The 14,175-nt window shown below is 39.1% G+C and overlaps 1 protein-coding gene across 1 annotated transcript; it reads right to left on the reverse strand.

Annotated features, from left to right (window-relative positions):
• Window positions 1–11,462: 11,462 nt before the first annotated feature.
• Window positions 11,463–13,031, reverse strand: LOC149153044 (uncharacterized). The gene is made up of 4 exons (XM_089444670.1): window positions 12,854–13,031; window positions 12,528–12,652; window positions 12,204–12,408; window positions 11,463–12,115 (listed from the first exon to the last, which is right to left on the reverse strand). The coding sequence occupies exons 1-4, from the start codon at window positions 12,924–12,926 to the stop codon at window positions 11,952–11,954; spliced, it is 567 nt and encodes a 188-aa protein (XP_089300796.1). The 5' UTR covers window positions 12,927–13,031; the 3' UTR covers window positions 11,463–11,951.
• Window positions 13,032–14,175: the final 1,144 nt, after the last annotated feature.

The raw sequence follows: 14,175 nt of genomic DNA on the forward strand, positions 1-14,175 counted from the left end.
AAGTGGATGATGGTTGTCAAAACCATAAAATTGAAACCCATTATGCAAGCATGCATATGGATGAAGAAGATACAATAAAGATTGCAGAGATAGAAGCAGGAGCCTCTGTGTGTGAAGCGAAGCAAGAGCATATGAATGCTTAAGGACTCCACTGTAACATGGATGATGAAGATGATGGTGAATCCCACTGTGATGAGACACGTGGGTGATAACTACAAAATTATATGTGAATTGGTGAATCTAGCCACAACTGATGGATTTGGTGAAGTTGAAATTGTCAATGAAATTGACAATGAGCACATGCATGCTCGGATATCCCACCATAGTGTAGATGAACATTATGTTGATAATATGTGTGGATTCTTTTTTGAAACAAGGATTGGTTGTGACAATATGGTAAGCGCAATGTTTGATGAAGCATTGAAGAGTGATGTTGTCACTGTAGCAGCAAGATAGGAAGTAGTTGGAACTGCTCATGAAGCAGTATATTATCTAGCAGCAGTTGATGATCAAGAACAGGGTAAAGTGATTGAAGTATTTTTTATGAAAATATCCACTAACAGGATAACAGTGGAAGACAACCTCCATGCAGTTGAAAAGAAGGCAGATGTAGAACAGGAGGCTCTCACTAAAGAGAGTCATATGAAAGATTTTTTTAACATTGGTTTTGAATATGCAGGTGTTCAAAATAGCATGGGAGCATAAGTTGAAAGAAAGGTTGTTAATAAATTTGATGCATATTACAGGAAAAAAGCAGTAGTACCTAATGATGAAAGTGAAAATAATGATATGGATGTTTCTGAAGACAAAGATGAATGCATTGAAACCCTTTTTCAGCAATGGTGTCAAGAAGAGATAAGATTTTGCTATCAAGAAATATGGCAAAAATAAAGTCGGGAATATGAAGCGCAAGAAGAAGAGCAAAGAAGACAGTTTGAAGATGCAATGTTTTGGCATTAGTCCATAGTTGAATGAATATTTGAAGAGGAAGTTGTAGAAGACATGATCCAATTGTTTTTCAGAACAAGTTCAAGACAAGTCAAAGAAAAATTGCAGTAGAAACAAGTGAATAAAACCTACAACAAGAAAGTTCAATAGAGAATGAAGCAATTTCGAGGATATAGAATTTGGAAGCAGAGAAAAAGAAAATGCAAAATTGTAAAATTCTTGAGTCATTGTAAGCCTAGCTGAGACATAGACCAGCGCTCATTTTTTTGTGATAGTTGACACATGTTGATTGATGTTGAGTCATACGGTCGTAATTAAAGAGGAGTGTTAGAAGTTCTAATTATTCCCGCATGTGGAGTTGGCTAAACATAGAGAGTGAGTTAAATGAGTGATTGAATGTTGAGCGTTGAGAGTTGAGTCAAGTCGAGTGATGATTGAAGAGTTAAGTGTAGTCCAAATTTAGAGTTTGAGTTAAGTGAGTTAAGCACGTGGTTGCATGTCAAGATATTTTAGGCAAGTAGCTAGTTGGAAAAGGATAAATACCCTTCACCAGGTTCATTGTATGCATCATGTTTTGCGTGATCAATAGAAGAGTTGAAGCTGGTGTCTTTTATGTGTGAATTCATGTTTTGTCTCCTCTGCCTTTCCAAAAATAGGCTCATACTCTACTTTACAAACCCCTTTTTATAAATAGTTTACTTTACAAACCTGTTTTTATAAATAGTTTAATCTATAGCTTCTGCTATACATCACAAGCTATAAATTATTACAAATTTCATTAAAAACCAAGAATTTACTTCGCAAAATCTCATAGTATAAAAAATTAACCAGCGTTCACATTCGTTAATGGGTAACATTATGCCATCTCCTAGATCCGGAAAAGTCTCTGAAAAATACACTGGCCACAAGAAATTAATAGTTCTAATTGGAAATTTGGTCTGCCACCTCCTGTATTGATCCATGAACATAATATCCTATAACGAACTTGAATTAGCATATTAATCCAATAACTGAATCAAACTGCCGAATATTAAAAAAAATTGACCAATTCGACCAAATTTTGTAACTATGTTTAATTCTGCATTTTTCTCCGTGCAATTAACAATGATAATGGTCTACGTAACAAGGGAGTCCAATTACAGCAACTTCCAACTCAATTTTATGGTTTCCTTTCGATCCGGGGATTCAGACGATTTGGAACGGATGCTTGACTTTGAATTGGACAAATTGGTCTCTGATTTCTTGATCACATTGCCGCATCTGCTTTTCTGTGATTCGCACATGCTCGCTATAGATATTCCTGTCAAAACCATGCCTCAAATCTATTATTACGTAAATACTTTAAATGGATTGTTGACATCAGAACAAAGGGCATCTGAGGGACCAACCTTCTCCCGTAGCGCGATTGACATGCAAATTGACGATGTTGGGGCAATTGCTACGGCACTCGGAAGAACAAAACTTGGTATTAAATTCTGGTTCGTGTATAGAATCAGTCATTCCCACAGCCATCCGTTCCAAGCCGCACACATTTATGCACTGTTCGCTTTCTATCCGTCCCACCATTTCTTCCACCATCACAAGCCATGACTAATGATGTATTACCAATATTATTAGTCAAAATTATGATCATTGCCAATGAAGTGTCTATTAAAATCACTAATTGTGTAAGTAATGTGAGGTTTTTATGATTAATAATTAAAAGTTACCTGGCATTCAAATTGCAAGGTGTCGTTAATCATTACATCCTTCTCGAGCACAATCTATTACCAGATGAGGAAACAGAGAAGGCGCAGAGTTCCACGGGAAGTTCCTCGCACTTGATACTGGCGCCTGAACAAATAGAGTACATCATCCCAACACATTAACTATGTGACGCCTCTATGATTAATCCACTGACTATTAACAAACTAAGTAATGCTAGCAAGACCTCTATGATTAATCCAATGACTATTACAAACTGTAAGGGAATGATATAGATATAACAAAAAGTAACGAATCAAGAACAAGACATAGATAGATCAAAGAATGCACTCTGTACTCCATGCATGGTAATCGCCATTAATATGATGAAGAGGGCAAATATGCGGTACGTACTTCCTGAATGAGACGATCAGTGATGGAGGAATTTCAGTTATACCACCAAAAGAACACACCTTATCACCCACAAGCTAACGAGAGAGTGGAAGCATTCAACAAAGTGCTCAAAAACCTGCTGACCAAGGTTTGCAATGCTCAGTGAAGTGATTGGGACCTACGCATATCTGGAGTGTTGTGGGCTTATCGAACGATATGAAAGAAGTTGACTCGACAAACCCCTTTTAGGCTCGTCTATGGTGTGGAAGCAGTAATGCCTATGGAATACATCATACCTAGTTTGTGGATAGTAGCGCTCATAGGTATGACTGATCATGGAGCCCTGCAGGAGAGGCTCCCGTAGTTGGATGAGCTTGAAGAAGAAATATTTTTGGTTGGATTTCACCAGGAGGTCCAAAAGCAACATGAAAAGGCAAGGCATGATCGACACATCAAGCTTCGCACATTGAAGGTAAATGGCTTGGTTTTGTTATATAATAGTAAATTTGATAAATTTACAGGGAAATTCACGATGCACTAGTTAGGGCCTTATGTTATTAAGGAGATTACCAATGGAGGAGCAGTACAGCTGGTCAAATTAAATAGAGAATCCTTCCAAGAAAAGGTGAATGGCAGTCACTTGAAGCCATACACCGGCGGTCCGGCCATGTGACTAAATGAAAGTAGCATAGTCTTAACACTCTAGGCAGCTGAAAGGATGCACGAGACTATAAATTACACTGCCTGAGTTGAGGAGCTGCGTGATTAGAAAATGGTTCAAAGTAAGGACGTGTCACTAGGTCCATGGCAGCACGGAGGGAGCTGCTCTACCCAGGGAGAAATCACACAGGTCGGCCGGAAAATGACCATTAAAGTCACTGTTCATGAAAAAACGACAGAAGTGAGGCCAAATGGAGCGGGCGGCTGGCATTTAAGACAAAATTTATGACTTAGATCCTTGAAAATATGCTGCCAATCCGGCATTAATGAACTGGTTTTGGGGGGAATGGTCAGATTTGAATTAAAAATTCTCTATAAATTACAAGTGGCTGTCCAGCAAAAAACACTTGGCATTTTGAGTATTCAGCGATTGAGCTCTGAAGTGCCTATGAATCGTGAGCAATACGAGCTTTTGATAGTTTCTGGGGTATTTGCGACTTTGTCGGCAGACACATAGGAATTCTTGTGGAAGATCATGTTAGCGCCCCCAGAAGTTATCAATATACAACAAGTAGTAAATGAGCTGGCACTAGAAATGGAGAGGGAGGCCGAAGTAGTGGAAGTGGCTGAAGTATAGGCAGAGGTCCCTAAATCCCTGAGAATGCCGAGACCGAAGCCAACCCCAACCAAGGAGACCATGAAAGACAAGAAGGGCAAGCAACCTGCCATACCAGTGTGCACTTCGCCGAGACGAAAGCCACCAAAGTCCACTGCCCAGGAGAAAGATAAGGCTATAAACCTAGAAGCAGAAGAGGAGGATATTGAAGACATCCCCATGGATGATGAGAATGTGGGACTGGAAATAGAGGAGGTTGAAGCTCAGGGTGCGGACCCTGTTACACGGTTGCCAGAGTATGTCCCTCCATGCAAGCCTAAGTCCAAGGTGCCAAAGTACATCAATGAAAGTAAGACCCCTATGAAAACCCCTCTACTACCAGATGAAATCACTTTTGATGGTCCGTGTTTGGCACGAGTGCCGCTATTAAAGCTCAAAGATTAGGACTTGGTGCACCATGAGAAGTTCTCGCACCTGGCAATCGAACAATTGATACTCCGCATCATAGACACGAATACGGGGATGACTGCATTGGAGCCATGAAAGTGGCTCAGAGGAGTAGAGAAGGCAGGATTACACAACTTGCTCTGGGTGCCACACTATAACCGCACGTCCATGATAGTCTTGGTCATCAAGCAACTGCTATGCTTGATGCATGATGGGTGTCTGCGGCTGGACGAGCCGATACCCATCACTGATATGTTGATTCACAGAATAACGTGTCTGCCATATACAGGCGAAAATACAGCTATGATCTTTGGTGGCAAGGGTGGTGAGCAGGCACTCACAGAATCAATGAAAGAGAAGTTCAAACTAGTGAAGAAGTTGCGCAAGTACGCTATCTCCAGCATCTACAACCCCGTTGTGAAAGTTACAATGCAGATCCTTGCAGGAAAGGTGATGCGAAAGTGTCACGCTGATGAAGTACTGGCGCCTGTCATCGTGCTTGCATAGCAGTGCATGGAATGAGTCCAGTTTAACTGGTTAGACTACCTTCACACAGAGTTCTTGGCGAACTACTGCGAAGCGCAAGAGCAAAGAAAGACCTTGCACTATGCGTGGCTCTTGCTATCAATCATGCTCGTAGCATGGGAGCTACTAGAGGAGAGCCAATTCCCCTTGGTCACACCAGACCTTCCTGAAGCAGCGAAGTACGCTTCGCTATGGGCGGCCAAGGATGCAGAGTGTGTTTGGGACAACAAGATATTCTGGATCCTAATGGAAATGAATATCAGGATGGTTATCAATCGCAAGCCACAATTGTCACCCACAGTATATGCTACCTTGCAGAGCTGTGCCAAGTTTAAGGCTAACTTCCATTGGATTTCAATCAGGGCACGAAAGGACCCTGTGTAGAAGTGGTACAATTTGTCGTACCTAGCCACAGATGATGCCATCGATGCAGTGCTCGATAAATCACCGACAAAGTGGCGCACTACCACGTACTTGGAGGTGGGTAGAAGCAAGTCCGCCACATAGAAGAATAAGGAAGAGGCCAAGCTGAAGATGGCACAACTGGTCGAAAAGAGGAAGGAGGTCACTAAGAAGGCCCAGGCAGAACAGGCAGGAAAGGAGGTAGGAAAACAGACAGGTGGCATAGAGCAGGGCACTAACAAGGGTGCATGGTCGCCTTCACCTGCGACTGAAGAGGAGGACATAGGGTAGCATGGCGCAGACCCTTAGGAGACATCCGCCCGCATTAAGTGCCTGAGAGAGTTGGAGAAGGGAGGGTCTAGAAAGAAATCCAAGGCAACCAAGACCTTGTTGGACCCTATCACATTGATGGAGGGCGACTTATATGACATCAGTGACATAGTCAGAGATGTCACCGTGGAGGCCCTACAACAATTTGAAAAGTAGCAGCAGATCATCCTAGGGGCTATCTAGACCGGGTTGCAGGAGTTGCAGACCTGCACATCGCAAGCTAGTATGTTGTCCACCAACTTGGCTATCGGCACATTAGAGGCTGCCGATATGCTGCACACGAAGGATTCCAATGCGTTAGTGCTATAGGATGGAGCACTGACAACAGAAAATGAGGCTGACAGGCCCACTGTCAGTACCTTGAAGGGAGTTGGACTGAACCTGGCAGTGCTCCTGTGGGAAGCACTACACCTCTTGCAGGGTGGAGTAATTGTAGAGTTGAGGGACCGTGAGCACCGCGCCCTCCAGGTGATCAGTGAACATAAGATAAACAACGAGTAGATGGCCCTGCAAAGGAATGCTGCCATCACTACTAAGGCCGAGGCAACCATCCAAAGCAAGAAGATCATATAGGTTGTGGAGGAGGCATGCAAAATGGTCCTAGAGTTGGCCATTCCAGAGGAGGAGCTAGTTTGAGGTTCGCATCCAGAAACTGGCCATAGGGGTGTGTGACACTCGGACAGAGATGGCGTGGGTTCAGTTGGAGCTAAACCTTCAAATTATAGAGCTCCAATTGAGGGCCCAACCATGAACACCGCTAGAGGTAAAGGAACAGCGGGCGGTCGTTGTCATAGAAATAGTCGCGATGGTGGAGAGTGAAATAGCGGACTACACATAGTTGTTCAAACAATCATTTGAGGTCCTGACCAGCTTGCAGGAGGACCCAAACATCTAGAGGTTAGAGACAGAAGTGTGCAAACTCCAACAATGCTATGATAAAGTTAAGGGTGCACAGCACGAACCGTCGCGCTGACACAAAGGTTAGCCAAGCTGTAGGAAGCCAAGCAACAGAAGGAACATGTGGACGCAGCGCTGCACAAGGAAGCAGTGTTGAAGGTGCGACTAAATCCCTAGCTAGAGGAAGCTTATGTAGTCATAGGAAACATTGAAGCCAATCTTGCAACTCTGCAAGCGACGCAACAACAACTTCAGCTTGATAACGCAAGGGCGGTAACCAAGAAAACATTTGAAGATGCAAAGTAGGCAGCAGCTCAGTGCACGGCAGAAATTGTAGTCATCAGGGTCGAGATAGATGGGCTTCGCACAAAAGTCTTCGTGCCTATGGAGTGACTTGAGGGCGACTCACGATGTTTTTTTTGAGGGCCTATTGAGAGTGGGGTCCCCCAAGGGCATTTTTGAGGCTAAAAGCCCATGTTTAAGTCAATTTTTGTAATATTATTGTAAAGACTTTGCATTTTGTGGTCACAAAGCACGAAGTGTTATATGTCATAAAGGGTAGTCCGCCCTTAGTTTTGCAAAGAAAAGTCGGCTGTAAGAGATCTACCCATGGTCCGCGGACCATAGCATTGTATAAAAATAGCTAAGCTCTAAGTAGCTTAAGAGACAGAAAATGTAAGAGAGTCATAACTTAGAGCAAGAAGTCTAAGTCTTGGGTTGTAGCGTAGGTAGAGGCTCTGCAGCTGAGTGCGCAAAGGCCTAGGTTAGAAGTCCTCAACTGAGTGCGCAAACCCCTATAGTTGTGTGCGCAAGGTGGACAGAGTCTATGATCACTTGAAAGTTATCAGTAAAGGGAATTATTCAACAATTTTTGTGTCTTCGTTCTGTTGATGCATTTGGATATTTTATGTATGAAATTCCTTTATTATGCTTATATGATGCACGAAAGATGGTAAATACATTGCATAAGTGAACGCAATTATGAATATTTGTTTACGCGGTGTTAACTATAAGTGTTTGATAAGATAAGTATGTCACTTAGGTTAATTGGGGAACTTGTACGACACACTGCTCTAGTGAAAGTACCTGAGCAACAAGATAGGGTTGCGTGAAGGTTGATCATATACTTTTGCAGAGGTAGTGAAGGCCCTAAGAGAGGGTTTGTCTTGCAAGCCCTAAAAAGAAGCAGCCTGGGCGAAGGCAGGGATAGAAGAATTCAAACAACATCACAACCATCTCAGAGTGTGGAAACTTGGTTCCAGCATCCCCCCAATCTTCTACATGTGAGACTTCGGTCTGCACTTCGCGGGCTGATACTGAAAGGGCCAGTAGTGTAGGGATTTGTTTGGCTAATTAACGTTGAACCTTTTTTTTGCTATTTCCATTTGCATATTTAGTTTTAGAAGGGGTATTGAGTCTCATAAACATTGACTGCAACTGGATGAAGGGTTTGATTGAGAAAAGCCTTACTTCTTGGTTTGACTCACAAAAGGAGTATGCAACCCTACCCCTTTACATATTTTGGAGTATCTGGAGGTGTGAAAACCAAAATATATTTGAGTAGAAATATCTAGATGGATGGGATACTGTTATTAAAATTACTACTTAGTTTGGGGAGATTGGGCCAAAAAAAATGAAAGATGGTAACAAAAACATTCAATTGAGAGACATTTCGAGGGAGTTTCATGTTGGACTTTTCGATGGTCCATGTATACAAAGAATGTGTGGGTGTGGGGCATATATTATCATTCATCCCGATACATTCTATCATTTCAGGTGGGAGGGGGTGAGGGGTACAAATAGTCGAGCTGAACTAATTACCCTATGGTGGACTTTGCTATGTGCCAAATGGATGGGCATTGAGGCAATTCATGTTTTTGGGGACTCAAAATGAATCATAGACTATGCAAAGGGGTCAACCAATTTCAATATTTTTATCATATATTCTTGGACAACACACATCTGTACCCTAAAGCAGACATTTCGACATATCTCGTATATGCATATATACAAGAAGAAAAATTGGGTTGCAAATTCCCTATCAAAGAGAGGAGTGCAGGTCGATGCAAGTATGATACACTTTACTTCTTTTGAACATGGTAGATTTATTAATATAGGGAACATTGATATCTTGTAGTTTTAACCGATACATGACATAAAGTTGTTGGAATTTTGATGTTGTGATGATTGTCTAGGGGGTGATGGACTAGGTACCATTTTTGTAAACAATTGGGTTGTGTAAGATTCCAACATTTGACTAGGTATTATTTCTGTAAATAGTCGGCCTGAGTAAGATTTCAACATCTTGTGGTTGAGAGATTATTCTATAGTCTTATGTAATTCTAGATGGTTTTTGTTTTTCTTTTCCCGTAGCTGAACAGATAATTGTTTAATGGTAAATTTCAATAGTTGATGTGAATGTTTATATTGAAACAAGCTGATGTAATCTCTTTTTCAATGAAAAGATGATTTTTTTCTTCTGGAAAAAAAAAGACACAATATATATATATATATATATATATATATATATATATATATATATATATATATATATATATATATATCTTCTAACCATAGCTCGAAGCTTACATTGCTCCTATAAATTAAACTATTGTGCAACATATTTTCCTCCAACACTGAATTATTTTTCTTTGTTCTTCAAATTCTTTGACTTCTTAGATCCATACATATGTAGTTATCATTACTTACGAGGAATTCCAATAGATTTGAACATAGTAATAGTAATCTACAAAGTGAAGCTACTAGGGTTCTTGTGTCAATCAATATCCATAGGAAATCAAGGTTGTGGGAGTATGTGTTGGTGACAAAGCATTGGCAGGTGTGACCCGTTGATGTGCAAGTGGCAGAGGAGGTATCATTTGTTGTGTGTGGTGCGAAGGCATGGTAGCATTTTTGGTCGATGGACAATAGTTGGTGGCTGCTTTGAAAAAAAAGGGTGCCCTTTCCCATGTAGTCTACTTGTAGTTTTCCAGTGACCTTGTGTTCTCCTTATACAGGTTGCTAAATTTTGGTGTAGTATTTCTCTATGAGGCTCTCCATTGATCAATCCTAAGTTACCGTATAAAAAAAATGCTATAATGTGATGGAACAAAAGATGGGAGTAGCATGTTTAGCCGCATCGAAATAGATATCTTATCAATTGGATTGTCTGGAGTTTCATAGGTGTGAACCAGAGAGTTGACCATGTTTGGCCAATTTTTAATTTATTCAAGTAAATTTTTTATTTATAGGAGAATGAGAAAAAAAAAATTAGAAATGAAAATATTTTTTTCGTGGGAAAGTTTATTGGCAAAATATTGTTTTTTATTTTTTAAATAGGTTTTTGTTTGAAGGAAAGTTTATATATATATACACGTAATAAATAATTGGGATTTTTTTTAATTTAAGTGTGTTGCAATTAATTGTGATAGAGTTGCTTACTCCCTATAATTATCATACCTCGAAAGGGGAAATGCAGTGGATGGTACAACGCAATGGATTGGAAAATGTTTAGTGAAAACCAACAAGTTTCTAAAAAAAGTTGAAAAGTTTCTCGATAGAAATAAACAAGATCAAGCAATGGGGTTGATTGGGTTGCATATTCAAAACAACTTATGTACCACTCCCAAATAAAGTTGGGATAAGTTGCCTTTTGTATTTGGCAGTGTCAATGAATTCCAATTGTCAACCTTAGTATGTGATGAGCATGCCCCTATTGAGGAATTTAGGGCATTGTTGTCCCAATCAAAGGCATGCACCAAGGAGAAAAATGAGGCAAAATGGTTTCTTTTTTATCTTTTCAAAACTAAAAGGTCTTTCTCAAGTTTTCTCATCTACCTTCTATGCAAAAGGGATGTCCTTGGTGATTCACTCAAATGCCTAGCTTTGAGACATTTTTTCATAGTCCCATGAGAGAAGAATATATGCTCAAAAGCAGCTAGATTTTCTCTCTAGCTCTTTAAATCGAGTTTTGGTGACTCATAATTCCAAAGGTCAATATAAATCACAGTGTAAAAAAAACAATATTCCGCTCAAGCTTGTGAGTCTCCTTTCAAGCCTTAGCAAAATACTAAGTAAAAAACTTTTAAATCCTACACTTTAATATATGAGTTTTTTTACACTCTTACATCACAAGCTTGTGAGTCTCCTTTCAAGCCTTAGCAAAATACCAAGTAAAAAACTTTTAAATCCTACACTTTAATATATGAGTTTTTTTACACTCTTACATCACTTACTGATTACGCATTTACCCTCACTTACTAATTACTCATTTACGCTGACAAAATACAACGTAAAAAACTTTTAAATCCTACACTTTGATTTATATGTGTTTTTACACTCTTACATCATTTACGTCATTTACTAATTACAAATTTTCCTCGAAATTTCTAAGATTTGATAAATATACGAATCATATTTTCAAATTATAAATTTATAGGTTACATATCACACAAGGATAAATGAATAGATCGAGGACATACAAAGGATAAATGACAATAGTATTTTCTAAGCGACAGAGTTAAACATAATGATATAGAGATGAAAAAATCCATGTTAATGTAGTTGCTCATCATATTAATGTGTGTGTCTTTTTAATTACATATCACACATATGCTCATACTATACTTTACAAGACCCTTTTTCTAAATAGTTTAATCTAGAGCTTCTGCTATACCTCATAAGCTATAAATTATTACAGATTTCATTAACAACCAGTAATTTGCTTTGCAAAAATCTCAACCAGCGTTAACATTCATTAATGGGTAACATTATGCCATCTCCTAGATCCGGAAAAGTCTCTGAAAAATACACTGGCCACAAGAGATTAATAGTTCTGATTGGAAATCTGCTCTGCTTCCTCCTGTATTGCTCCGTGAACACAATATCCTATAACGAACTTGAATTGGCGTATTAATCCAAGAACTGAATCGAACCGCTGAATATTAAAAAAAATCGGTCAATTCGACCAAATTTTGTAACTATGTTTAATTCTGCATTCTTCTCCGTGCAATTACCAATGATAATGGTCTGCCGTTACAAGGGAGTCCACTTATAGCAACTTCCTACTCAATTTTATGGTTGCCTTTCGATCCGGGGATTGAGACGATTTGGAACGGATGCTTGACTTTGACTTGGACAAATCGGTCTCCGATTTCTTGATCACATTGCCGGATCTGCTTTTCTGTGATTCACACATGCTCGCTATAGATATTCCTGTGAAAACCATGCCTCAAATTTATTATTACGTAAAAACTTTAAATGAATGGTTGACATCAGAACAAAGGGCATTTGAGGGACCAACCTTCTCCCGCAGCGAGATTGACATGCAGATCGACGATGTTGGGGCAATTGCTGCGGCACTCGGAAGAACAAAACTTGGTACTAAATTCTGGTTCGTGTATAGAATCGGTGGACATTCCCACAGCCATCCGTTCCAAGCCGCACGCATTTATGCACTGTTCGCTTTCTATCCATCCCACCATTTTTTCCACCATCACAAGCGATGACTAATGATGTATAACCAATATTGTTAGTCAAAATTATGATCGTCGCCAATGAAGTGTCTATTAAAATCGCTAGTTGTGTAAGTAATGTGAGGTTTTTATGATTAATAATTAAAAATTACCTGGCATTCAAATTGCAAGGTGTCGTTCATCATTACATCCTTCTCGAGCACACATCTATTACCAGACGAGGAAACAGAGAAGGCGCAGAGTTCCACGGGAAGCTCCTCGCACTTGATAATGGCGCCTGAACAAATACAGTACATCATCCCAACACATTAACTATGTGACGCCTCTACGATTAATCCACTGACTATTAACAAACTAAGTAACGCCGGCAAGACCTCTATGATTAATCCAATGACTATTACAAACTGTAAGGGAATGATATAGATATAACAAAGAGTAACGGATGAAGAACAAGACATAGATAGATCAAAGAACGCACTCTGTACTGCATACACGGTAATCGCAGTTAATATGATGAAGAGGGCAACATGTATGGGGTTGGTGGCGGCCATCTCTACTCAGAAACAATGCACTGCCTCTGAGCTCTGTTGTGAAAAAACAACCCAATCAGCTGAGCTCTTTATCGTCAGTGAGGTAGTAGGTGTGGCTGAGAGTGAGAATGAAATGATGTGAGGGCGTGGTGCCCCCTACAAGGAATAACTGAAAGTGTGTCGTAGTGGGGGAAGAGTGTTTCAAAGTTGGCAGTGAGCGAAAGAGTATTTTTGACGTATGGAACACGCATGCCCTCTTCCTCCACAAATCACGGCTAATTTAATTGGGGGGTCGTTCTCATCTCTGCGACAGGCTCAACGACTATATGCGCCTACAGGTTTGGTTCATCATATATTCCTTCACGATTCCTTTTCTCTACTATTAATTTCAAAATGGTTCATCATATATTCCTTCACGATTCTATTTCTCTACTCAAATCGTTGATGACATATTCATTCGTGTGGTCGAAATGGAAGAAGACAGTCCATCCAGGGTAGGAAGGAAAGTGACGTTGATGGGACATCACAATATACTGTTATTATTTAAATTTAAATTTCAAAATGTGAGCCATTAAAGTGATGTGTTAATAACAAGAAACATTTAAATTTCAAAATGTGAGTGATTGAAGTCGGGTGTTACTAGTTAGTGTGGTGTAATTATCATTTTCAAAGTGATAATATAATAAATTATGAAATAATTAATATAAAGCAGGGAAGAGATGTTCTGACACTACGCATAAATAACAAAAGGTTGGGGGCTAAGTTTATTACGTCACAAGGAAGCATTATGCATAAGAGTGGATTGCGTAAAGCAGAAGGAAGCATTATGCATCTCAGTGGATTGCGTAAAGCAGAAGGGGAGAAAATGTTTACAAAATATCTCAATCAATCAAGAGTGAAATATAATAATTAAAAAATCCAATATGGAGTCATTGATTTCTTATTATTTTAATCATATAATTAATTTTTTAATGATATTAATTATTTTGATTGTATGACGTTTTCTTTATAAATAAAATTGAAATATAATAATTAAAAATCCAATATGGAGTCATTGATTTCTTATTATTTTAATCATATAATTAATTTTTTAAAGATATTAATTATTTTAACTGTATGACGTTTTATTTATAAATAAAATTGTATTATAATATAAGATAAGATGATATTTTAAAATTTAATATGAGTAATAATTTTTGAAGTAGAAATTTACTAAGTATAGTGAATATAAAAAATAATGTTGTAATTTTTTCTATGTTTATAGGAATAG

Source organism: Pinus tabuliformis, chromosome 9 (assembly GCF_031772625.1).
Source record: "Pinus tabuliformis cultivar Carrire ecotype Pingquan chromosome 9, CPIR1, whole genome shotgun sequence".
Classification (NCBI taxonomy): Eukaryota; Viridiplantae; Streptophyta; class Pinopsida; order Pinales; family Pinaceae; genus Pinus; species Pinus tabuliformis.